Genomic DNA, 27,927 nt, shown 5'->3' on the forward strand with positions numbered 1-27,927 from the left:
GAACGAAAATCTTAGTTGGGAGCGAAGAATAAATTCTCAGGAAGTACTAAAAGATAATAATCAATACATGGGATGGGTATTTGCAGCTGCTCATGCTTTGGTACGGAAGGGGTGGGACTACAGTGGAGGTAAAAATCCTGTTACCATACATTGAAAGAGATGACTGCCTGATAAAACTTCCTGTTTTCTATATAGAACATGTTTCGGATAAATTTTTTTCGGCGGTGTTGAGACGTTTTTCATAAAAGGGATGTGGAGTAGTTGCATCGTTTTTTGCTCAAGTGTGTGTGTGTGTACGCGCGCGCGCACGTGTGTATAAAGGAAAGGGACCGGGTGTTTCTCACATTTTGTAATATAGAAAGCATTATTAATTAATATAAAATAATCATGAAAATACTTTCTTTAACTAAACCATATAAAAAGACGAACTTTCTACCATTTCTGCCAATACAGCCACTACTGAATTTAAAATAATTAAAAAAAAATTCCTATGAAGAAAAGCAAAACAAAAACAAACCAACACGAAAAAGTAGAGGGAAGAAAGAGAGAAGTGAGGAAGGAGGCAGACTCATTTGAAATAACGGAAGTCTGCAGTTTATCAATCATTTGAGGGAAGTACAGTATCTCATTACTTGTGTGTGTATGTATGTTCGCAGGCGCATTTGTGAGCAATGCATGTGTGTCTTTAAGTAGATATTTATAGATATGTCATTGTATATATATCAACTAATTAAATTCTAATAGAAATTTATATATATATATGAGAGAGAGCGAGAGAGAAGGGGAAATAGGAGGTGAGACTGAGCGGAGATATGTCTTATTGTAAACCAAGCGAATAAAGTGTATTGCACTGTCGATTAGTGCTGAACTCACTAGATTCATTTGTAGATATGGAGGTTAACCAACGTCATGTTGGATAGCTGACTTCCTGGTAATTATGGTGTTAATTCATAGTTGAGATATTACAAAGCAATACCGTCTTTGGGTGCCACCAGCGGTCGGTTCTCTCTCGTCAAGCAACAGCAAGATGATGTAGAAATTTGGCAGTGAAACAAAGCTGCTCGATTTCGGTTTCGATTCGAAGTTAAAACAGCCTCATTTAAATTCTTTCTCTCGCCATTGAGAAAATAATTAACATTGAGGCTTTTTAATTAATTAAGGAAGAATTCCATTAATGACATCATCTTCCTAAAATTCAAGCCTTTGGCAATATGTTTTGTTTTTTGTTTTTTTTTGTTTTCCTTCAGCCTTACGATTCATAAAACCTGGTTTCCATGACCTATACATGACTGAGATATCTCAACAGTCGCCCTCGAGTAGAGTTTGAGGCGAGCGAATTTTGAGGAGAGAAGACAAGTCGATTGCATCGACCCCAGTACTCAACTGGTACTTATTTTATCGACACCGAAAGGATGAAATGTAAAGTCGACCTTAGCGGAATTTGAACTCGGAATGTAACCGCTAAGCATTTTGCTCGGCATGCTGCCTTAAGCCGGGAGAGATAATATGACGGATTTCGTCCGACCTGCAAACGATTCTGCCAGCTCGACGGCTTCGCAATGTAAATTTGGGGCTTAAAAAATGTGCTCCTGGTCGAATTATTTAGGATTCCTAGTTTGAATTCTCACAAGTTTAAACTTAGTTTCTATGTAGTTCCTTTTTGTTTTCGATATATCTAAAGAATTAGTGAAATATATATATTAAAGCAACAACCAATAAGGCAAGATTTATTCTATAACAAGGCTGCCAAGCTTTCAACTATATGAATATACTTGGATTATTTTTTTATGTTCTGCTGCCCCTTCACTGACTTCAATCACACACACACACGCGCGCACACACACACACACACACACACTACGACGGGCGCTTTCATATAGTTTAATTCTATAAAGTTTCTCTGACAAAATTTTGGTTGATCTGAAGCAATGGTTAGAATGCACAGGAAACTGCATGATTGAGACGCCAACTCCTTGATCAGCAGACCTATTTATTACCCACAAGGGGCTAAACACTGAGGAGACAAACAAGGACAGGCAGACGGATTAAGTCGATTATATCGACCCTACGGCTACGCATTTCGCCCGGTGTGCTAACGTTTCTGCCAGCTCGCCGCCTCTCCTTGATCAGGAGGCCACGCTTGTGTCACGTGTTTAATATTTCTGTCAGTTTTCATTGCTGTGGTAGAAAAAATAAATTGTCAAAGTAAAAACATGGAAATTGAAGCAACATGCAAAAAAATGTTACCCACGTGTAAGGGCCATTTTCTATATTGTTATAAAGTGTCCTATATGGGTGTGATTTAGCTCTCATTCGTTTAAAATCGAAATAATTACTCATGTAATGAAGCGAGGAGATCCATGAAACACCCTTATAGAATTTCGTTTGCAACTGGTTCAGCATTGAGTTGAAGAATGCTCGATCAGAAACAAACATGTACCAGTTTTTATAGTCATTAGGACTAACCATCAACTTTCTTTTCCGTGGAGGAGCATCTACATGGTCGGTCGATCTGCTAGGATTAGCAGCTAAATTCAACTCGAATCGTACCTTAACGTCATATAAAAAGGACAAGTTGGATAAAATAAAAATTTAGCTATTTAACGAGAGTACATTGTCAAGAAATGTTCTGCGAGCTGATGTTCGGATGAGTGAGGACTCTAGTCCGAGATATGATATATTTGGGAAAAAGTTTCAAAACTAGAATGCATTTAAACCCGACCTGGAATTAAACAACAACAACAATTAACTTGTTTTTGAAAATCTATGATAAACTCTTTATCTCGGCAACATCCTGTTCCTACAAAACCACGTCGAACAGATAATGTGAGCTCTTCAGTAATTCTTTGGGGATGTGGACGAGGTAGTAGGGGTCATTATTTCATTATATTTTGTCATTATTGGTTGGGTCATATCTCTTACAATATCTTATCCGTATTCTGGCATCTTAAAAGAATGCGCCAATTTTTACGAATCTTCTCACAAATGAAGCGCTCTTGTTATTTAACTCCTCTTTTACTCTTTTACTTGTTTCAGTCATTTGACTGGCAATGCTGGAGTACTGCCTTTAGTCGAGCAAGTCGACCCCAGGACTTATTCTTTGTAAGCCTAGTACTTATTCTATCAGTCTGTTTTGTCGAACCGCTAGGTTACGGGGACGTAAACATACCAGCATCAGTTGTCAAGCGATGTTGGGGGGACAAATACACACAAACGTATACACACACACATATATATATATAAACATATATATATATACACACACACACGACGGGCTTCTTTCAGTTTCCGTCTACCAAATCCACTCACAAGGCTTTGGTCGGCCCTAGGCTATAGTAGAAGACACTTGCCCAAGGTGCCACGTAGTGGGACTGAACCCGGAACCATGTGGTTCGTAAGCAAGCTATACCACACAGCCACTCCTACGCCTATGTAGATTTATTTAGTCATGTTGTTACTATTAGTGTTGTTGTGTAATTATTCTCAGCCCTAAGTAGATTTACTAAGTATAATTGTTTAATTCCATAACGGTTCTCCAGCGGTGACCATCGTGTTTGTTTCTTCTTTTCTGTGTATATCAGAAATCACATGGACCTACGTGTGTTTTACTTAATTTAATAGTGTGTGTGTCGATATAGTGATTGTTGTTTGACTGCTATTTCTAGCAGGTCGAGTGATGGCTCACGAAGGCTCGTTACCACTTAATTGTAGTTGATCAACATTAACAAACGTTTCACTGGTTTTTAGTACTAAGTTCAAAAATATCCCTAAAGATTTACTTGTCGGCGGGGTATTTCAATCATTGAAAGATGTTAACCCTTTTGATACCAATTCACTGGAGACTGCTCCTAGTTTCATGTTTCAAACTTCCTGTTTTAAAGTGTTCTAAAATAAAATCTTCCAACAAAATATTAATTTATGCTCCAGACATCTGCTTAATAATGAGTTATTTTTACAAAATCTTTTATATTATAAAAGAGAAACTGATCTTCATCTGTCTGTCCGTAACATCTGTGTAGAGAAAAGGTGAGAGAGTGTGTGTGTGTGAAATGTAGATAAACAAGTATTTTCACCTTAATAACAAGTTTTGATTAAAAACGCGGGAATTTTAAGTGCAAATCTGTCAAGACAGTGCAACTCAGACTTCAAAAAAGAAAAAGGGACCATAAGTATATATACAATACATATAGTTATCTTTTTTTGTTTTGTGTGCGTGTGTTTCAAAATAAAGACGACACAAATTTAAAAAAAAGACTTTAACTTCGAGCAATTTATGAAAACATGCATTATTGACAAATATTTTTTTATCTGCAGAGTTTCTCATTATTTTCTGTATTCAAAGGTATATATTTAAACAGAAATTAGATTCAATCAATTTCTCACCACAAATATTATCGTTGACCCACTCATCTGTAGTGCAGTAGTAATTGCAAGATATTAATGAAGTACATGGATTAAACCGACCGCAGAACCACTGAGGGAGCCTCTCAGTAGGTCGTCATTCAACTTGCTAGAAATAGCAGCTAGATTTCCCTCAAAGCATAGCCTTTTATCCCACAAAAATGATGTCTAAGATTACATTGGATAATGAAGTGCTAGATCACGTTATCTGAAAAGAAAAGAAGACGGGATTGTCATGACTGGAATGCTTTGGTTTATTTAGCTTTACTTCGGTCGATTGAGAAAAATAACAACAATCCTTTGAGAAAACAATCCTGAGAAAACAAAATGACAGAAAGGATATTGTAGTGAACAGGTGATTCATAGGTTATCAGTTCAAATTCAGTGCTAGCGTTTCATGTTGTTTCTGGGTCAAAACTTTATTCTGCATTAATTCGGTTCACTTATTATGTGGGAACGGGACCCTATATTTATTGGAAAGTAACTCACTGGACATGATCACTCTACTAATTGATACCTCTGACCTCGAAAGGTCAGCCAATAGATCTGGACAATACCGGAAAAGACTGTTTGCTGAGGAGGCCTCTTGTCAAATAACGCTGAAACATAGCCAGAACAGCTCACCTTGCTTGCCAAAGATCATATTAAGTTAGTCTTAGTTTACCTCACTGCATACATAATTCTAAAACTTTGGAGTTGCTGCCCTTCGTCCTTGACCAGAGTTCATTAGTCTATTTTCTTTTCGTCATTACAACAATAATTTTAATTAATTAAAAGTTTGTTTACTCGCAATGTTAATTACATTAACACTCACTCACGGCATCAACTTAGCAAATAACTATTAAGCTCTTAGTGAATCGAGCCTATAATCCGTTTAATTCCGGCTCCAAACGAAAGAACTGCCGCTGTCACTCAACCTGCTGGAAATAACAGCAAAATATCTCTCAAATCACACATCACCCTCTTAAATCAATAGAGCACACTGAATAATGTGTTCCTAGAAACGCATTAAAAAAACACTTGATTAGGATTTACCTGGAGTTAAACAGCAATAATTTTGTCAGTGTATTTGGAAAAGGTATGAATATGATATCGTCCTTACATGAACCTTCTGATGCCAATAGAGCTTATAACCTATTGGTTGTTACCTCTGATTAGCGAAAGAATCAAAATCTTTGTATTAATTCGAGTTAATTCGATGTGAAGGCCACCAATAATCTCCATGTGACGTTTTCAACCTCTCAGGAAGTACACGCTCAGCTGTTATCTGTTACGAGTTCTTACACAGACACAAGGTTTCAGATCTGTACAAGAAGAAAGAATATGTGGTGTTCATGCATTTCTCAGGTAGCTACGGTACTAAATTTGTATAATTGTTACAAAATATTGCCTTTTGCTTTTAATCAATCAAAAGGAAGCCTAAATTCTGAGGTCAACGGATTTACCGGAGGTTGAGCTTGTTCAGTGATCTCATGATTTCTTCTTTCAAGAATGTTTTGAATACCGTCGTGCATGTATTAAAACCACAGCCATCACTCGCGAGCAGTGTCTGCCAGACTTTCACTGACAGTTAGATGCTAATGTAATTGCAAGAAAATGCAATGTAATTGCAAGAAGGCGCAGGAGTGGCTGTGGTAAGTAGCTTGCTAACCAACCACATGGTTCCGGGTTCAGTCCCACTGCGTGGCATCTTGGGCAAGTGTCTTCTGCTATAGCCCCAGGCCGACCAATGCCTTGTGAGTGGATTTGGTAGACGGAAACTGAAAGAAGCCTGTCGTATATATGTATATATATATATATATATATATATAAGTGTGTGTATATGTTTGTGTGTCTGTGTTTGTCCCCCCAACATCGCTTGACAACCGATGCTGGTGTGTTTACGTCCCCGTCACTTAGCGGTTCGACAAAAGAGACCGATAGAATAAGTACTGGGCTTACAAAGAATAAGTCCCGGGGTCGATTTGCTCGACTAAAGGCGGTGCTCCAGCATGGCCGCAGTCAAATGACTGAAACAAGTAAAAAAGAAAAAAGAGTATATTCGCTCGGTCCTGCCACTCTTGACCCAGCAAAATATCTTGGACAGTTGGAGGCGAACGGGTTGTATCACCACCCGGTCGAAGCAAAATAAAATGTCTCGCCGGATCAAGAACTTACGATTATGAGTGCAACATCTTAACCACAAGGCCTTTAATTATCGGTGCAGAAGAGAAAAGGAAAAAGAAGTTAAAAAAGAAAGAGATGAGACAGATTAAATATTTAGAAAAGACTGACTCGGGAATAGCGTGGGTGAAAGAAAAGGAGAGCAAAATGCGATTGAAGAAACATTGTACAGGAGAAAATATGTGATGGAAAATGATTAATTTTAACCGATAGAGAATCCTCTCTCGGGTATTTTTCATTAAGGATATATTTCGGAGATGTACTTGTCAGCCAAGTGATATACTTGATATCCAAGTTTCATAAAAAGAACGTTTTTAATGTTTCCTTAGTTGGACACTATTAAGTAAACAGCGGCAATAGTTCCTGATTATTTAAATTTATACCAGATTTTGAAACTATGACAAATGTGATAAGTAGAAGACTATAATTAAAAAATTATTTTTCATGTCAAAGAAAGGACCTTAAGACTCAAATAGAAAAGCAATAGCGAAGGGAGATAACTCAGTTGCTGAAGTTACTTGATTTTTAGATCCCTTATGGGAAATTGTATGATAATAACAAAGAAGGATAACTCTTTCTCGATAAAGAAATCAAAAATTTCACGAAGAAATTTTCAATGATGAAATTTCAACGTTTTATTACGACAGTATAAGCGGTTAAGAAATCAATTGAAAAGATAATCAAGAATATCACCAAAGCTATTTAGAGTTTATTACATAATCACAATATTTTATCTTAAGAAAGACAATTATAATTAAGAATATTGCTTATTTCATTAACTACTTTTAACTTTTCGGTGTTTATATACAATTGCTAATGTTTTGCTTAAAATAGTATGCCGTTTAGATATATGAATGGCTTCGAAAATCAAATTTATTGTCCTCGTAAATCGAAGAAAAGTAAAAGGAGGAAATGTTGAAAAAAAGTTGCCTCCCCTGTTTTTTTGTTTTTTTTTTATAAGTTCGTACGTGCAAATTTTTTTTCAAAATTGCGTAATTAGATTGCTTGTGTTTCACATTTGGTGGGGAAAAAGCAATTTTACAATTTTCTGTTCAATAGAATATTGCTTTATTAATTCATTGGAAAGACACATACAGTTTTGTTGTTTTTTTAGCTCTTGGTCAACCTTCGCCGAGCAGACCTATGATCAAAGACTCTGAATTCATGAACATCTCGCTCTTATTTTTCTCTTTCATGAATAGAGTGGCCACTTTTATCTCGCTCTTATTTTTTCTCTTTCATGAATAGAGTGGCCCCTTTTATGATGGCACGATGAGGATTGATGGGTATTTGGATGCAAGTCGAGCGATCGTTTAGATGCTCCCTTCTTCACCCAACGTGAAGTGTTCAGGCTAAATTTGACCATTTTCTGCTCCTTTTCTTAGGAACAGCTAGAGGTATTGGTGAACAGTTAACGGCGGTGAACATAAAGGCGGCGAGCTGGCAGAAACGTTAGAACGCCGGGCGAAATGCTTAGCGGTATTTCGCCTGTCGTTACGTTGGGAGTTCAAATTCCGCCGAGGTCGACTTTGCCTTTCATCCTTTCGGGGTCGATAAATTAAGTACCAGTTACGCACTGGGGTCGATGTAATCGACTTAATACCTATGTCTGTCCCCTCTGTGTTTAGCCCCTTGTGGGTAATAAAGAAATAGGTGTTGGAGAGCATAAAGATTAAAGTAGTAGTTGAGAAAACGCTAGCTGAGATGGAAGACTGGAAGCCATCTGAATACTGGAAAAGAGTTACCCGTTTCATGATGATTCGCGCCGGGTAACAAAATGCCGGCTTCATGACTGCTGTTCAATACTCTGTGAACACTTTAAAGACTGTAAGGTATAACATGGACGGCAACTGCCATGAAAACTACGATGTCGTGCTACCAAGAAGGGATTCAGCAGACATTCTGACTGAGTCTGCACGCCGCAATTTATTCCCATATCTTTGAACAGGGCCTTACCTTCAATTCAGAGGGCTATATGAAGCTGCTGGAGATTGTGGTCGATCCCTGACTGGAGAGGGTTGCTACTGAAAAGCCATATGTGTAGCAGCAGGATTCATTTTCTTGCCATACTTCCAGAAAGAATCCAAAGTGGTTGTTGGAAAATTTCTACGACTTCACCAGCCCCAGTTTCTGGTCCCTTAATTCTCTCAATTGTAATTCCATGGATTACTCTGTGTGGGATGCGGTTGAGAAAGACACCAACCGCTCTGCCTGCAACACCGAGACCGAACTGGTGGCCAAGATCAAAGAGATGTTCGAAAATATTTCCAGGGACAAAGTGAAGAACACATGCACCAGGTTCCAGAGCTGTCTTGAATCCGTGGTGGAAGCTGAGGGTGGCTACTATGAACAAACTTATCTTACAGCCATAATCTAGTTCAATGCTTCTCAAACTATCTGATGTGGCGTACCGGAAGCTTTTTTGTTTTTCAATGTGCCTGGGACCGGTAATATTTCTTAGTAATATTAATTTATATCGGAAACTATGTATAATGAATATAATAAAAGTTGACAATTTTTTTTTATCTTATATTTATTTTATAAACAAATAATACAATATTACATAAGCATTTTATAATGTTTCTTTCTTTTTTGGAAACTCGCCGCGTACCGGCAGCTGATGGCTCACGGACCGGCACGGGTCCGCGGGCCATGACTTTGAGTAGCACTGATCTAGTTGATAGTTTTTTTTTTTTTTAAATACTTTTATTTTTGTAAGGAATATTGTTTTCTTTTTATGTATACTGTCAAATTTAGCACGAACACTATATATATATATATTACACATACATACAGTGTGTGCATGACCGTATGATTAAGAAGTTCACCTCATCATAGGCGCAGGAGTGGCTGTGTGGTAAGTAGCTTGCTTACCAACCACATGGTCCCGGGTTCAGTTCCACTGTGGCACCTTGAGCAAGTGTCTTCTACTATAGCCTCGGAAACTGAAAGAAACCCGTCGAGTATATATATATATATATATATATATATATATATATATGTGTGTGTTTGTGTGTCTGTCTATCCCCCCAACATCGCTTGAAAACCGATGCTGGTGTGTTTACGTCCCCGTAACTTAGCGTAAGTACTAGGCTTATAAAGAATAAGTCATGGGGCCGATTTGCTCCAGCATGGCCGCAGTCAAATGACTGAAACAAGTAAAAGTTATCAATCGACTGGTTTCATTTGTGAATTCCCTTAAGCAAATGTTTGCTACCACAGCTTCGGGTGAACGCACAACTTTGTAAATAAAATGATGGAAAGAGACTGAGAGAAGGTTCATCAGGCTCCTTTTTTATTCTTTCTTGGCAGATAGAGAAAATCTGTTGGTTTTAACACCTTTCGGGCACCTTTATCAAAATCTATTCTGATGCAAGCATTCTGAGCAGATCTCTGTTTTGAGATGAATTTCCACAAACCAGTATTAAAGGCCATTGCAATAGACATAGGATTTGCTCTTTCTTTTATGATAATAATAATAATAATTGTGTACAGTGCTCAGGTGCACTACAACTCATCTAAAGTGTATATATAATCAGGTGTAGTTTCGGCGGATTTCGGAAAGCATGAGGGCCTTAAAGGATGCAGTGTCATGGCAGTCAACAACTGACGCAGGCAGTTTATTCCATGCTTCAGCAACTCTGAGCGTGAAAAAATGTTTCCGAAAGTCATGGGAGCTGTGTTGTTTTCTGACTTTGTAGGCATGTCCACGTGTGTTAGACACATGGAGATCAAAAAGGTGTTCAGTGTTGTTGTTGGTGAGGTGGTTGATAACCTTGTGGGTGTTTACCAAGTCCGTCGCCAGGCGCCGGAGCTTCAGTGAATCCATGCCCAGGGAAACAAGGCGCTCAGAATATGGTAGGTGTCTGATGGAGGGTATGCGTTTGGTTGCACGTCTCTGGACAGATTCCAGGAGGTCAATGTTCTGAGCAAGATAGGGATTCCAAACTGATGATGCGAATTCCAAGTGTGGTCGTACCATAGCTGTATACAGTTTTAAATAGATGGCTGGAGAGCGGCTAACAAAAGTCTTGCTGAGTGATGCCAAGACACCCCCGGCCTTCTTGACAATTTTAGAGATATGCTTTGTCCAATGCAAATCACTGCTGACAGTGATGCCTAGGTCACGCTCGCAAGAGGATTTCTTGATATCAGTGTTGTGGAGGGAGTATGTGGACGCAGGGTTTTTTCTCCCAAAATGCATGGTGGTACACTTGTCCACAGCCAGTTTCAGTTGCCAGTCTGTGATCCATTGCTGCATTGTGTCTAGGTCTGATTGCAGGAAAGAGTTGTAGACATCAGGATCAGTCCTCTTGATTTCAAGGTACAGCTTGATGTCATCTGCATATTTCAATACTGTGGCATTCTTTAAATTGGCATCTATGTCATTAATGTATGCCACAAACAGGAGGGGACCAAGGATAGATCCCTGTGGTACACCCGATGACATCTCATATGGTGTAGAGTGCTGTCCTAGAACTGTGACTACCTCCTTTATAAAGCTATAAAGAGTACGAATTGGTTAGAATTCTACGAATTTTATAATGAAAGAAAGTAACAATATCGGCTTCATTTATCTCTGGTATTTTCTTGATAACACTTGTGTAAATTCGTATCAGTCTTAAAGTTGTAAAATATCCTCTCATGAAAGCTTCACTGAATGACGTGAGGAGTCATTTTCAAACGAAAAAAAGCTTATAATTCGTAGAAATATTTTTTGTTTTCCGCTGATATTAGCTAACAATCTTACGGGACTCCAAGACAAATAGATAAATGAAATCTTCATTTAATGGCCAGCATATGAATTGTTCATGTTCAGTTGCAACAGTACAAACAGTTCTGCTAAGTCCATGTTAGCCTTTATAACAAAACAGTTCATATCAATACATATTTTAGTGATTTAAATCTCACATGACACACAAATTGTTTAAAGTTTCATCCTAAAGGGCTGCTGATTCATGCCAAGGTATTGCATAGAATTCTCTAATCTAATAATTATCAGATTCTCCCTTTGTCTTTACATATTTTTGCTTCTTTTAATTTACATTGTCATCACTGCTTGTAGATGAATTCCTTAAACCAGGAGTTTCTTAAACTCTATAAGTATCTTAAAAGGATAGGTAGTGAAAGATAATTTTGAAGCTAGGAAACTGGAATTTTAGAACAATTACTTTTTCAGAAATGTTTAACTGAAGGTGGCTTTGTTATGACGTAATAGATAACAATTTAACTAACCATACCGATGGAAATTACATGATCCATTTGTAGCACAGTGTCAGCCATAAACATCTCACTCAGTTATATCCTGTCATTTGCTACAGAATACTTTAATTTCTAGAAAAAAAAATCTTGTCAATTCTCTAATTCTGACTTGTGCAAAATATTCTTTCCTACCATCATGGTTCATATTTTCTCTTCTTTCTTGATTGTTTCTCATTTTTCGTTTTTGGATTGCAAGATTCTTTATATAAGTTCGTGTATTGAAGCATATTCTGTTGTGTCTGGGGAGAGTCATTTTCTTTTTGTGCCTTATAATGTAACACATGCACCAGTAAAATTTCCACTTTCTCTTTTTTACTTGTTTCAGTCATTTGACTGCGGCCATGCTGGAGCACCGCCTTTAGTCGAGCAAATCGACCCCGGAACTTATTCTTTGTAAGCTCAGTACTTATTCTATCGGTTTCTATTGCCGAACCGCTAAGTGACGGGGACGTAAACACACCAGCATCGGTTGTCAAGCAATGCTAGGGGGACAAACACAGACACTCAAACACATACACACACACACATATATATATATACGACAGGCTTCTTTCAGTTTCCGTCTACCAAATCCACTCACAAGGCATTGGTCGGCCCGGGGCTATAGCAGAAGACACTTGCCCGAGATGCCACGCAGTGGGACTGAACCCAGAACCATGTGGTTGGTTAGCAAGCTACTTACCACACAGCCACTCCTGCGCCTTTTTATTTTCGTAAAATTTTCGTTGCGTCTTGCAACCTTTTCAATAGTCTTGACTATTTCTCATTTTCTTTCCTAATTAACTTCAGCTTCTTTGTACTATACCTTCTGGATATAATTCTTGCATTAATTTCATTCCTTTCTTCCTGAGTTAAAAAATCCTTGTCAAACTTGATTCTCCTCTCTAAATTGCCAATTCTAATTTCTTTTCTTTGCCCTTTCCCTCTAACCCACTTACTTCTCCCAGTTCAATTCTTGCTGTCGTGCTCTGTGATCACGGTCCACACCAAACTCCGTTTTGCTAATAAAATAATTTAAGCACTAGGTATTATTTCGTTAGTAACACTCGTATCCAGGACATACCATTAAACATAATTTACAAAAAAAAAAAAAAAAAAATTAGGAATATGGTTATTAATATACATTTAGAAAACTATGTATCCATGTGTATACATATATTCCTCACTCTCACATGCACACACAGATTGTCATCTGTGTATGACTGTACACCACAATAGCATTCGTTTGAATTTCTCACATTTTTACAATCCCTTTCCACAATAGGACACATTTTACACAAGAATCTATTTTGTTAGCACTTGAATATAATAGATAAACAATTAACCTTTCTCATCATACATAATTTGCCTAATTTCCTAATTGATAAACTCAATATACACCTGACAAACTAATTTCATCATTTAAATATGAAACTCGTGTCTAATACCATCTTCTGGTCCTTAAATACCTTTAACAGAGTTCACATTGTTGTAAGCATTCAGACCATGCTCTCTAGTTCCTTATCTGTGTTTCTCAATTACATTGACTTCAGTTTTCAAAGACCTGTAAAGAATCGTGAACACTGATCTTTCTTTAACTTTAAAAACCATAAACATGTCTAGACGTTCATTTTCACCTCTTCACAAACTGTCTCTCACTTACTAGCTCATTTTAATACATTGGTGATGGTGATATTGTTTTAACAAACAAAATTCAGCTACAATATAATAGTTTTCTGTGCTCCATCTACAAACACATCTCGTTAATACTCTCCTGTTATCAACTCTCTCTATTTTCTACTTTGGTTCTCTTGTGAATCTCTGCCCCCACCTAATTTTTCACTTATCTTCATTCTTTCTATTAAGTACTGAGTACTTTCTTTTCATATGTTAATACATATAGCTGTAGGTGCAGTATAGCCAAATGGTTAAGAAGTTCTCTTTGCAACCATGAGGTATCAGGTTTGAACCAACTGCATGGCATTTTGGACAAATGTCATATTCTATAGACTCTGGGTGGTTCATACCTTGTGAGAAATATTGGTTTGATCTAAACTATACAAACAAGCCATGTAATTCAAAAAGTACAGCCTTGTCACACATACTGGCTTTTATGCTGATTCTTAAGATTTAAGTTAAGGATACATGTGTCAGATTATTCAGTTAATTGTACAACTGAATCATTGTTGAATCCACAATACCACATATGTTATACAGAAGAGGTAAATCTCTGTGGTGGTATGTATGAGGGTGAAGGGCAGAAACGTTAGCACGCCGGGCGAAATGTTTAGCGATATTTCGTCTGTCGCTACGTTCTGAGTTCAAATTCTGCCGAGGTCGACGTTGCCTTTCATCCTTTTGGGGTCAATTAAATAAGTACCAGTTACGCACTGGGGTCGATATAATCGACTTAATCCATTTGTCCTCTCTGTGTTTAGCCCCTCGTGGGTAGTAAAGAAATAGATATGTATGAGGGTGTATATTGTCAGAAGAATTCTATAAACATTCAAGAGAAAGAGAATTAATTCCTTTTTAGAATATCTTGAAATATATAAAATTATAAATAACAGGTAAATATTGTGTTGAAAAGAAAAAAAAACCCTTCTGAAAAAAAAAACAAGTTGAAGGCTGCACCTGTTTTTTTTTTCTATCCAGAAGTGATTTTTCTTCAACCCAATATTTACTGGTTATTTACTGTTTTATGCATGTGCTTTGAGACATTCCAAAAAAGAAATATATATATATATCTCAGTGCAAGTTATGTTAAATTTAATTTTGACCTGAATAGTTTTGTCAACATATTTTAAAAAATCTGATTCAAGCGCAAGAAGGCTAACAGTTTGGTATTTTTTATACAATTAATGTTTTATTATTGAGAATCATGTAAGGGTGTTGATATGTATTCTATCTTAATGTGTATACTTTATACAAACATTGGATCTTTTCGGTTTGAACGGCAGTTTTTTAAAATAATTTCCACATAACTAAACACTTCTAAACTTCGTGTACTGGTAGAATGTGTTTATAAAACATCTTTTTCTCCTGGCTTTAAGAAAATTCTATAGTTTAATTTCTGCAATTTCAACCAATCAATGATGTCTATTGGAGGTAAAAACATTCTGTGCCATATGAATATGTCCCTCATTTAAGAAATAGATTGGGTTTATTTACATTTCTGAAGAAAAAAAAGATACCCTTCCCCCTAACCAACCCTAACCCTAAAACAGATTGAAATGCAATAGATCGATACTAGGGTCATAATTATGGGTGACAGTTTCATATGACACCGCTAGAAAAGACTGCCGTTCAAACCGAAAAGATCCGAAACATTTACTTCTCTGTCTTTCAGCTAATATAACTTATGATGTGAATTTGTTTCCTATTTTTTAATGATAAAAATACTGAAATATAAAACATACTGATTTATCATTAAAATTAAACATCTCAACATAATACCAAGAATAATTTACTTTATTGGCAGATTTATAAATTTCTGTTTATTAAGCAGGTAATTTATTTTAAAAAATTACCAGTTAATAAGCAGAAGTAATTTTTTACAGCAGTAAACATTATTTCGCTCTTTTGCTGTTATTGAAGCTGAACAAACAACTATATACATTTCAAATTGCACTTTTTGATTTTTGTTACCAAATATTAGCTACTGTGTAAATTATACAAGGAAAACAAGGGAATTTGATGAACACCAAATAAGTGAATAAATACATTTACAAATAAAAATACAACAAAAAAGAAAACCATGGGTTGAGTGTGAATAATGTGATGAACTGTGTCTTAGTAAAAAGATGGAAATTAAAATGTTTTGAATAATTAAAATCGGAAAGATTTGAGGTAATAACCCTGAGTAAGGGAGGTGTCCTACTGTTGAAATCATCAGAACAATAAAAATGAATAAAAAGCAATAAATAAAATGTCCACATATAATGGCACAACTGCCAATTCTTTGCAAAATGTCAGGAAGAATCGATTGCTCTTACATTTTTTTTTTTTTTGCACATATTTGATATCCACAGAAATGAGATGAAAAACGGGGGGAGTAAAATGCAAGACAGAAGCAAACTTTCAATGTATTGAAGGAAGTAAATTAGAACTGCATGTCATGGAATGTTACGGGTCAATCAAGCTGCTTTTAACTGAGTCGTTCCCCTGGAAGGAAAACAAATGGTAGACAGTATTAGAAATGTGAAGTGATATATTGAAAAACCAAAAAACATCATTGATTGATATAAGGTTGGAAGTACTTATTCCACATAGTTAATTAATTTGGAATAATTTAGGTAATTTAAACACATAAGAAAAATAAAGTTAATTATTTCAAAATTATCATTTTTAATTTGTTGATGCAATTTGTTATAGAAATTGTGAGTATTCAGCATGTATGAGTCTGTGAAGCCAGAAGGCTGCATCAGGCCCAGTCTGATCTGGCAGTGTTTCAACGGCTGGATGCCCTTCCATCTCAATACAACGAGGGAGCTTTTATGCAGTGGACTGATATCTAAGAAATAACGGTTGAATCACCCTCAAATAATGCTCAACTGTTTTAAAAGAATTACGATAATTGAGTTAGCAGAATAAGTGAGCTAGCTATAAGAAGGATTAGATAACAGGTTGTTTAGCTCCATGTTAGTTCTGGGCAAGCAAACCTATGATCAAGTGTTCCATTTAAGACCATCCAGTCATTTTCTTAGAATAGTGAGTACACCAGCTTATACTATCCAACATGTCCTATATTAAGACAGCATGTGAGTCAAGGGATATTTGGTTATTTTTAGCAAGTACAGTGTCCACATAAACACTTCCAGTCCAACTCAAAGCTGGTTTACCAAAAGTTGGCAGTAATATATTCACCATTTTATATTTGTTTTTTTTTAAACTGAACAAGGGTAATGCATATAACAATGATAGAAAACTGCTAATTTTTGTAACTGTGTCAGGGTCTTTTACTTTTCTCAGTTTATTTGTAGCAAAATGGTACAATTAAAGTTAATCGGAAGTGTATCAATGTTACAATATCAAACTTTTCAGTTACTTACACTTTCAAATTTTGAAAACATCATGCCTAATAAGGTAATCATTAATAGATTAGTATCAGATTCTTTCTTCAATTAGTGTCAACAGAAATAATGGTCAATGTATGCATGGTAAGAGGTCAGAAAAGCAATCAAGAAATGGGAAAATATATCACTGAAGAATAAAGGCAGGCATATATAAAGTGTGTGTGTCTTCTTTTACTGGCCTCAATCACGAGTACAGTATTTTTTAAGGGCTTTTAGTTGATTATATTGACCCCCACCCCCATTCAGTACATCGTCTAATTATTTTATTTTCCTGCTGAGAAAAAAAGGGAAAGTAGCTAGAACACTACCAACTATTGTTCCCCCCACTCTCTTTCTCTCATATATAATCATTTTAATATCCACTCTTCAATGCTTGCATGGATTGCATGGAATTTACTCTTTTACTTGTTTCAGTCATTTGACTGCGGCCATGCTGGAGCACCGCCTTTGTTGAAGATCTTTTTTTTTAATGTCTGGATGCATTTCCTGTCACCAACCCTTGCCTGTTTTGAAAGGTTTTCTTTGAAGACTGGAAATGACACCACCTGTATGCTGCTGACGTTCATTTTACAGCCATCACAAAATTGTCATGGCAAAGAGACAATTACACACACATATACCCATGTGCATGCACACACAAAAACGTATATGTATGATTGTATACACAATAGGCTTCTTTCAGTTTCCTTATACCAAATCCACTCACAAAGCTTTGGTCAGCCAGGTTAACCAACATGTCATACTGTACAACTGAAACCTATACCATGTGGTTGGGAAGCCAACTTCTTAAACACACAGCCACGTCTGTGTATGTACGTACACCCAGACAAACACAGACAGAGGGCTTCCATAGTGTTTCCACCTTTCACATGCCTTGAACCAACCAATCCTCATAGTAGTGGGACTAAATTTAATCCATGTTATTTCTTAGCTGCACAGTTATTTGCTGTACGGTTTCAGAAGTTATAGCTGTATATAATTTGGTGGCGGGGGTGTACACAGGTAATGTACAAGTGCAGAATCTAAGAGGAATATAGATTCTGCACTTGTAGAGAGCAACATTGACTACAGGAGTGAGTTAAAATTTTTAAAATGTATGTAAAATATATATTTAAGATGAGAGAGAGACAGTTTGAATCTGTGACATTCACATCTGTTGTAGTAATTTGATTAAAATGATTCTCAATGGCACAAGTCAATGAGAAGAGAACCTCTAGAGTTGCACAATCTGTAAGAATAACTAAGAAAGAACATTTGGATAATATAGTACATCTGTAAAAAGAAGAATGTTCATGACTTGTACGATTTAACTTATAGGTCCATTCAATGAGAGCTGGGCGGAAAAAAAGTTTCAAGGGAGACAACTCTATATTATTGCAGTAATTTGAACTTTTGAAGGGAGGTAACTTTTACTTAACTATTCAAGGTATTTAACTCTTTCTTTTTTATTTATTTAATCGCATGACTACCGATGAAAATATACCAACGAAAAAAGTAAAATTTGGTTCTAGCAATATATGTGTGCGTGAGAAGTATTCATCAATATTTAAAGATAAGACAAATGATTGGTGTTTAATACTGATCAGAAGTTTGTTTGCAAAGGTGTTTCAGCCATTACCACCTTATTATTTGCAGGAATGCTGTATACTCCAGACTACATTTTCTAGTATATCCATTCTAAAAGTGATATGGTACAAATGATCAGAGCAAAGTTTATTGGTTCAAATCTTCATACAGCCATGGAAGTCACTTATCACTGCAGGTTTGGAGGCAATGCACAGGTAATGGACACAGTCCCTTCCTCTGGACCAAACTAAACCAGGTTTTTATTTTTTTAGTTCAGTTTTGCACAGGGGTCATCAAACGGATCCGAGGGACCCCCTAGGGTTCGGCAAAGAATTACAGTAGGTCAATGGTAGCCAAGGGGTCGAATGAGGGTCGGTGTGCAAAAGACCAGCTCACCAGATGAACTGCTTGAAATACTTAGTCAGCGCCATGCTCATCCCTCACATTGATGTTGTCAATTTCAATAAAAGATATTCCAGCAATATGATGTGTTTCTCACATTTTCTAATCGTGAAAACAATTTCATAAAAATTGAAAGTCTACAACTGTATACTCGTACACATAGTTTTAAATGTAAAAAGTGAGTCATCTTCAATAGGATTTCTTAATTTGTCATATATGTATATTTTAGCTAACATTTTAATTGCCCACATCAGTACCCAGCAAGCATTTAAGATATATATTGATAGGAGCACTCCGTCGGTTACGACGATGAGGGTCCCAGCTGATACGATCAATGGAACAGCTTGCTCATGGAATTAACGTGCAAGTGGTTGAGCATTCCACAGACACGTGTACCCTTAACGTAGTTCTCAAGGAGATTCAGCGTGACACAGAGTGTGACAAGGCTGGCCCTTTGAAATACAGGTACAACAGAAACAGGAAGAAGAAAGAGTGAGAGAAAGTTGTGGTGAAAGAGTACAGCAGGGTTCACCACCACCCCTTGCAGCAGCCTTGTGAAGCTTTAGGTGTTTTCGCTCAATAAACACTCACAATGCCCGGTCTGGGAATCGAGACCGCGAGTCCGCTGCCCTAACCACTGGGCCATTGCGCCGCCATTTAAGATATAGTATGGTGGGTAATAAAAATATTTTTAATGAGAAGGGAGGTTGATGGTCAAAAAAAAGTTTGGCAAACTATCAGGATGGTCAAATCTAAAAAGGTATCTATTTCACACATTCTCACATTGTTACTTTGTTTAACTAAACATTGACTTCAGCGGGTCATAACTTATGTTCCTCTGTTTCAAATTATTCCATATCAGGTTTTCTGTTCCATAATATTTGTCTTTAAATCAAAATAGTCAGAAACTACTGATTTCTGCAGGATGTATTTACAGCAGTTCTTAAAGTATATATTTGCATCTCAGCTGAATTTAAAGTAGAACTATCATGGACAGATCCTAATCAGAATTTCAGAGGATGAGTGTTTTCAGTTGTTTGATCATCTGGACTACCAGGCCCATCGATGTGATTAGTTTATTCAACAGACATACGTACCCTTAATGTAATTCTCTGGCCAAATCAATGTGGCAGCATGTGACAAGGCTGGTTTTTTGAATTACAGGTACAGTCCATCTGACAGGCTTCCACACAATTTCCATCTACTCAATTTCACTCACAAGTCAATCGATCAGCCTGAGGTTATAGAAAAGTACATCTGCCAAGATGCCAAACACAGCAGAATTGAAACCTGGATCTCCTGATTGTGAAGCAAAAGTTCATATCATTCAGCCATACTGTGAACTATCATAAAACCTCTGAAACTAGTGAAGTCACTGTACTTAACATTCCCCTATCGTAGAAAAAAAAAGCCAAGTGAAGATCTGAATCAATAATTTGTGCACTAATTATTCACACCTTAACATGTTAAGAATGAACATATTGGAGAATATAGTCCATGTATAATATTTCTGAAATAAAAGATGGAATAGTCATTGAATACTTCTGATCACAGGTTAACTTGACCAAAGACACAGTTTAGTATTATTTGACACTTTACTCACACTGCAAATAAGCTATCTATAAAGATTTAATTAAACTCATAGTTTTATAAATTCTGGTCAGCAGGATGTTTCCTGGAAAGTTATCATGAAATAATAGACCTTTCTTCTTTAAGACAATTTTAATAATTTCAGTGAGAATACATAAATGGGAAAATTTTATGTAGTAGATTAAGATAAGTAGTTTAGTAAAAGCAGATTAGGAATTAATATTGTGGGTTTATTGTACATCACATGGCCATGTAATTAATAAGTTAGTAATTAATAAGTTAGTAATGCAGAGCATCTTGGGGCAAGTGTCTTTTACCATAACACAAGATCAAACAAAAGCTTTCTGAAGAAACTAGGTATATGGAAACTGTTTGTACCTTTTTAAGATAATGAGGAGGTGAATTAAAAAGCATTACTATAAAATCTGGTTAGTAAAAGTTTATTAGGAATTAATACTGCGGGTTTGTTATGCAAGGCGGTCTGATTAAGAAGTTTAAGTGTTATTGCAATTCATGGCACCTGGTGTCTTTTATTATAGACTTGGGTCAATCCAAAGACTCTTGCATGGATTGTACCTGTCACTGCTTGGTTTATAATCACCATCTGACCCTTGAAGGATCACCAATGATGCCAACAGTCAGACTGAGTCCAGTTAAAGGAGAACATGCTATCTCAATGCACTGCTTCCTATACAACAATCCAAGCATTATGGTTTCTAAAAATCTACAATGTTAATATATACACCATTTAAAAGTATGAGGGTGTAAAACAAAATCACTTGTTCTACCCATATACATAGATGGCTGAATTGACAAAAAAAAAAAAGTTTTAAACTCCATACCAGTATATAAGAAAAATGAATCCGCCAAAGTGTGGTGCCTTATGCCTTCAGAATCCAAATCCTTTTAAGACTTCACTTCTATGGGGGTCAATAAAATAAGTTCCAAAAATTATATTAATGTAAACTTGTCATTAATTATTGATATATATGATTTTTTTGTGCATGTTGGATAGTTATACACACATGTATACATCTCCATCACATAGATAAATGTGTATACCTGTATCTATCTTTCTATCTTTACATGAATAGTTATTTGTATGCATATATAAAATAAAAGAAGATAACTAGTTAATTATTTAATGAACTAATGAGATAAACAGTCAATTGCTTAACTTTTCATGGTCAGAGATATATCAATATATAAACTGTCTTACTGGCATCTGAATGAGTTGTGATCTTCATAATTTTCCCAGGGTATGAGACATGTTTTATCTGGCTAAGCATCCCACAAATTATACCCTACCATCTTAAAGACATTGAACAAAGTAATCATAAATAGAAATATTATTACTAAGTCTCTCTGAAGGAGACTACGGCAGCGGTACTGGGTATTAATAGTTATTGCCAAGCTAATAATGGCAGTCCCGAAATATAGAACAAATGCTGCCGTTGATTAGCGCCAAGAGGCTATCGCCTCTAGCTAGCTATGTGACAGCTAGAGGCTATGGCCTCTTGGAGCTAATCAACGGCAGCATTCGTCCTATATTTTGGGACTGCCATATTAGCTTGGCGATAACTATTAATACAAAGTAATCATAGATCTACAAAAACACAGAATGATCACAGCTAAAATGCTCTTGATTGTCAGTCTACTCCAACAGGGCTGACCTGGGGATAAACCATAACCTACCAATCTACTTACTAACGGTGGTGAACCTTTATTATTTATTATTTGATAATGAAGATTTCCTTTTTCCATCATCTAAGTAACCAGCCCTTGAATTTAATGTCTATGTTGCTAAAAATTCCAGAGACATGTGTACCCTCAACATAATTCTCAGGCAGAATAAATATAATAGTGTATAAGCAAGATGTACTATCAACCCAATGGGATTCCATACAGTTTCCATTTAACCAGTTTCACTCACAAAGTATGGGTTGACCAAGGGCCATGGAAAATAACATTTGCCCTAAATGCCATGCAGTGGAGTTGAACCAAAGACCTTACGGTTGTGAAACAAGTTTTCTAACCTCACCATTTGGTCTTATTATTCCTACAGCACTAATAGCAATATTGTAAAAAAAAAAAATAATTTCCACCACTGGCCACATATTTTGGTACCAGTTTTTGGTTGGTATTTTGTCAGCTGTGGAAAAATGAAAAGCAAAGTCAACTTCATCAAGATTTGAACTCAAAGTACCACCACCACTACAAACAATCACTGTGTGTCTGGTACTTAAGTTATCAACTATAAAATACAAAGGTCAGCTCTAACACTATTTGATCCATGATGTTAAAGAATTAAAATAACTGACTTTCTACTATTTCTGCAACTCAATTCCCCCATTTTACCCTGTGTTGTAGAAACTGAGAGGAAGCTCTCTTGTCCCTAAGTATTAACTTAAGTTATACACATATGTCTTGAATAACAATAGAAAAAAACACAAACAAGAAATAGTAAAAATAAATCCAGTCTGTCTTACCTCCAACTGAGTAAGTGTCCAAACTGAGACGTTTAAGTTTGTTTAGACTTTTATTGAAGGTACCTGAAAACAGAAATAATATATTTTAAAATGTAATTAACTTTTGAGAGCTAATGTTCTTGTTCTTATTTAGCCATAGGTCAGTTTTGATTGAGTAAATAGGTCTATGATCAAAGGTGTTCTAGCTATGGCCATCTCATCCCTTTTTTCCTTCTTCAGATGTAATGTAAAATTGTATGTATTTGTTTAGTTCTCACTTTCCTGGTTAATCCTGATGTAATAGATCTAAGACTAGAGACAATCTAACCTAAAATCATAAGACATTGGCTATGGTTAGGTCTAAATTGAGGACTACATTGGTCAGTAATCTAAAACTTTTCAGTTAATGAAATGAATTCTAATGGAGGCATAATGTACCCTTAAATGAAGCATAGAATGTCAGTAAAGCTTAGTAACCAAAAAATAGGTGGGACAAGTCTCTCACATGTAAATAGTAAGAGATTTGATTAAAAAGTTTGTAAAACCTAAAATTTGCTGATTAGCTAAATTTTACCAACAACTGAATAAATTATCTACTTTCGTTTTCTTTTCTTTAATGGAAAATTAAGTGGGACTACAGTAGAGAGGGGTTGGCTTTCTGCTAGAGGAGATATATAGTTGCTTGCATCATACAGGAGAGGGTTGGAGTGGGGAAAGAGAGATAAAGATAGTGGTGATGTCAGGGTAAGCCCTCAAAATAGGTGAATTAAGAATGAACAGGAGATCAATTAAGATTTCTTCAGTAAATCCAAGCCTAGATAATTATATATTGAGAGTGCTACTTGAAAGGGATTTAAAGATTAGCTTTGTAATGTGAAGGTGAAGACAAAGTTGAGTATCTTACTTGATATAGCACCATCTACTGAGTCGTAACTCTGCTCACTGTAACGGCGAGGTCGGACTTGTTGCTGCTGGCGTTTCCGCTTTACCATAGAGTCAATGAGGGCATTCATCAATTTAGCCTGAAAATTTGGAATAAATATAATATGTATCAATTAATCAGAGATGAAGAATGGCTCACTGTGAACAGCATTGACAAAAAAAAAAATTAATGAACAGTAAAGAGTATTCTTATGTTTTCTCTAAAACATATTTTTAGAAGAAACTAATTGTATAAATTCTTACATAGAATTCATTCTTATCTTCTATATTAGTTACAATGTCTTTTTTCTTTTGTTTTGTTCATATACTTCTATCTTTTAGTGCTGTCTTTCTTTACTTCACTTATATATCTAATTTCTGTTCCCTGTCTTAACCTTTTCTGACAAGTTGTAATGCACCTGAGCACTGTAAACAATAAGCTCATTATTATTATTTTAATATCTTTACCATTAAGACTACAATTAGACCAAGCTAGACCCTCACCTACAACTCTCTAGTATACAAGGATCAACTCCACAGTCACTAAGACTAATGTAACACACATCCGTTGGCAAATTCCCTGCAACTTGCAAAATGAGAAACACACACTTTAACATTATCATCATTTAACATCCGCTTTCCATGCTGGCATGAATAAGATGGTTTGACTGGAACTGGTAAGCCAGACAGGTTCCAGTCTGATTTGGCATGGTTTCTATGGCTGGATGCCCTTCCTGATGCCAACCATTCAAAGAGTGTAATGGCTGCTTTTTATGTGCGACCGACAAAACACAGGAATAAAGACAATAAGGTCAGATAATTATGATCACAGGCCGACCTATTTGTTCTTTAGGGATAGGAACAGTTCAGGCAAACCTACCTGGGACTATGCAAAAATAACAACCAGTTAAAGCAATCCAATTCATATATTTTTACTTTTTTGCAGATCATAGTTACCTAGGATTTTTTTTAAAATTCTTCAGGACCTCCAAGACTGGCATGAGGAAATAATCATCAAATCAGAGAACCATCCCAACTCAATACTAGATGGTAGTGTTGAATGAAATGACGAATTAACCCTTTTGATACCAACCCACATGAGACTGTATGTTGTTCTATATTACAAACTTCCCGTATTAAAGCGATTTAAATTTAAACCTTTCATCAAAATTTTGTATTTACCTCCGTGCCGGTGGCACGTAAACATCACCATTTGAGCATGATTATTACCTGTGTCGCCTTACTAGCACTTGTGCTGGGTGGCACGTGAAAAAACATTCGAGCGAGGTCGTTGCCAGTGCTGCTGGACTGGCTCCTGTGCAGGTGTCACATAAAAAGCACCATTTTCGAGCGTGGCCGTTGCCAGTACCACCTGACTGGCCCTTGTGCCGGTGGCACGTAAAAGCACCAACTACACTCTCGGAGTGGCATCCAGCTGTAGAAACTCTGCCAGATCAGATTGGAGCCTGGTGCAGACATCTGGTTTGCCAGACCTCAGTCAAATCGTCCAACCCATGCTAGCATGGAAAGCGGACGTTAAACGATGATGATGTTTCAGACACCAGCTTAACAATGACTGATTTAAATAAATTCTTTGGTAAAAACACAATGACAAGATCCTAAATGTGCACATGAATTCTTCCTTCCAGTCTTCCTTTCACACTTTCATTACATCCTGCTCCACTCTCTCTTGTGAAACCATGACTGCAAAGGAACCAACCTGTCGGGAATTAATTTCTAACAGCTTTGTCACTGTTTCTTCTCCATCTTTCACAAGAAACTGAATGAATAAAGACGGCAATTTATCATCCTCCAAATCGTCATGGAAATGCCAGGACATCTCGGTGAACGGAACTGCCAGATCAACAAACTAGTAACAAATAAATAAACAAATAAATAATTTATTTCATAATTATTCAATATAAATTTTTCTTTCACCTAATTTTCATTCTCTTCATAAGCTGGAAGGAGTTAAAGTAAAGGTAATTTAATTAGCTCTCAGAAAAAACATCTGAAACCAAAGTTAGTAAATAAAATATTACAGATTTTGACCCAGTAGATTTGTATAGATTTGATGGTTCTACCAAACTGCTTCATCATCACCACCACTTCTGTGTCTTCATTAAACATTTTGATATTTTGTTTTCTTGTTTAATACAAACTTTGTCTTAGTTTGTAAATAATTCATGCAATAAGAGAAATGTACCTCTAGGTATATCTAGGCTGTACAGGTGTGTTAGAGGTCACCCTTGATGGGAAATACTACAGCACAATAAGACTAAGACACTGGATAAACTTATTGCCCCTAAAACCTAATAATAATAATTATTATTTCAAATTTTTGCCACAAGGGTAGCGTGGGGGAAGGGATTAAGTCAATTACATTGACCCTGGTGTTTCACTGGTACTTAATTTATCAAACCTGAAAGGATGAAAGGCAAAGTTGACCTTGGCGGAATCTGAACTCAGAACATAGTGACAGGCGAAATAATAATAATGCCACCATCATCATTATTTTACCTTCACTTTTCTATGCTGGAATGGATTAGACAGGTTTTCTGGGGCAGTGTTTTTATGGTTGGATGCCCTTTCTGTTGCCAGCCCTTTAAGTCACTCCTTATGACATGCAGTAATACAGTGTACCAGATCAAAATCTGGGATACGCACAATAAAATGATAATAATAATTACATAATTGTTATGGCTCAGATATTTTACCAATGACCTGAATGCCAGATTCTTTAATACTGAACTCAAAGATGGTGATCCACATTGCCAATGAATCAATCATTAAGTTCTCTGATCATGATCATAAATAAAATATTAGGAAGTAAATTCTATAATTTGTTTTAATGGCTCAGTTAGAATTGGAAGAGTAAAACTGAAGGTTATTTTGTAGTCTCTCTGAGACTGATAAAAGATTTTGGTATCATCAGAGTGGAAGTTTGGCCTAAATGCTTACAACAGAGAGATACCAAAGGGCCAGGTAGTAGTGTTGAGGAAAAAAAATGGCAATTAAAAAAAATTGAAAATAATAATAAAAGTCATTTAATATCTTACATCTTTGTCTTTTTCTATGATACAGACTCCCTCCGTGTTGATGCAAACCCACACATGCATTGAGTGCACTCCGAAAACCATCTGGAGTTTAGTGGAAGGACGGTCAACGACAGCACTGAAGAATGCAGACCTTCAATAGCAAAAAAAAAAAAGCATAAATCAATCACTGATTGATGTCACTATATAATAGCTTCACATATTTCATTATTGTTGATGGGTCAGTGGAGTAACTGGAACAAGAGAACATTAAACTAATACCTTAGATAACCTAGTTTTCTGTCTGTAGGTTATGAGTTCAAGTCCTGATAGGGCTGAACACTGTGTTCTTTTTTTTAGGTACTTATACTATAAGTACCAAACATATGTACTAGGACCAATTCTATCTTAGTTTTCAAAAAAAAAAAATCAAGGTTGTTTTTTTTCTTTGTGATTGAAGGTATGGAACCTGAAAGAATCTTCAGCCAAAAATAGGTTTAAAGACGTACAAACTGACAGTTATGATGAGAAAGAGGAGGAAATAGAGACCTCCAACTGAGAGTTTCTAAACACCAAAGACTATATCTGTGGATGGAGCATGATTCCAGCCTGAAAGAAGGTGACATAGTAGTGTAATGGTACAATAGAGTAAGCCACAAAAGTTAAGAAAACCAGAAAGAACAAGGAGATCAAAGAATAATATCAGGTTTCTAGAAGAGATGCTCAATACCAGATTTTATATATATCCATCTAATCTTTTACTTGTTTCAGTCATTTGACTTTGGCCATGCTGGAGCACTGCCTTTAGTCGAAGAAATTGACTCCAGGACTTACTCTTTATAAGCCTAGTACTTATTCTATCGCTGTCAATTGCTGAACTGCTAAGTTTCAGTGACGTGAACCACCAACATCGGTTGTCAAGCAATGGTGGTGGGGGACAAACACAGGCATATACACAAATATATATATATTTCGACCTCAAAAATCGACCTCAAATATATATATATATACAATAGGCTTCTTTCAATTTCCGTCTACTAAATCCACTCACAAGGCTTTGGTTAG

At 36.3% G+C, this 27,927-nt stretch overlaps 1 protein-coding gene and 1 long non-coding RNA gene across 2 annotated transcripts in view; one reads left to right on the forward strand and one right to left on the reverse strand.

Moving 5' to 3' along the window:
- Positions 1–15,261: 15,261 nt before the first annotated feature.
- Positions 15,262–27,927, reverse strand: part of LOC115210346 (putative FERM domain-containing protein FRMD8P1) — a 124,233-nt gene continuing 111,567 nt past the window's right edge. The window contains exons 10-14 of the mRNA XM_036502483.1: positions 26,887–27,016; positions 25,548–25,697; positions 23,811–23,928; positions 22,928–22,990; positions 15,262–15,969 (exon numbers count right to left, since the gene is read on the reverse strand). Coding sequence (XP_036358376.1) covers positions 15,953–15,969; positions 22,928–22,990; positions 23,811–23,928; positions 25,548–25,697; positions 26,887–27,016 — 478 coding nt within the window. The 3' untranslated portion in view covers positions 15,262–15,952. The remainder of the gene's footprint in view (positions 15,970–22,927; positions 22,991–23,810; positions 23,929–25,547; positions 25,698–26,886; positions 27,017–27,927) is intronic.
- LOC118763123 lies at positions 18,240–20,474 on the forward strand. Its single transcript, XR_004998880.1, has 3 exons — positions 18,240–18,384; positions 20,089–20,099; positions 20,419–20,474. It is a non-coding gene; the product is annotated as an uncharacterized LOC118763123 (long non-coding RNA).

The sequence above is a fragment of the Octopus sinensis genome, linkage group LG4 (assembly GCF_006345805.1).
Source record: "Octopus sinensis linkage group LG4, ASM634580v1, whole genome shotgun sequence".
NCBI classification, from domain to species: Eukaryota; Metazoa; Mollusca; class Cephalopoda; order Octopoda; family Octopodidae; genus Octopus; species Octopus sinensis.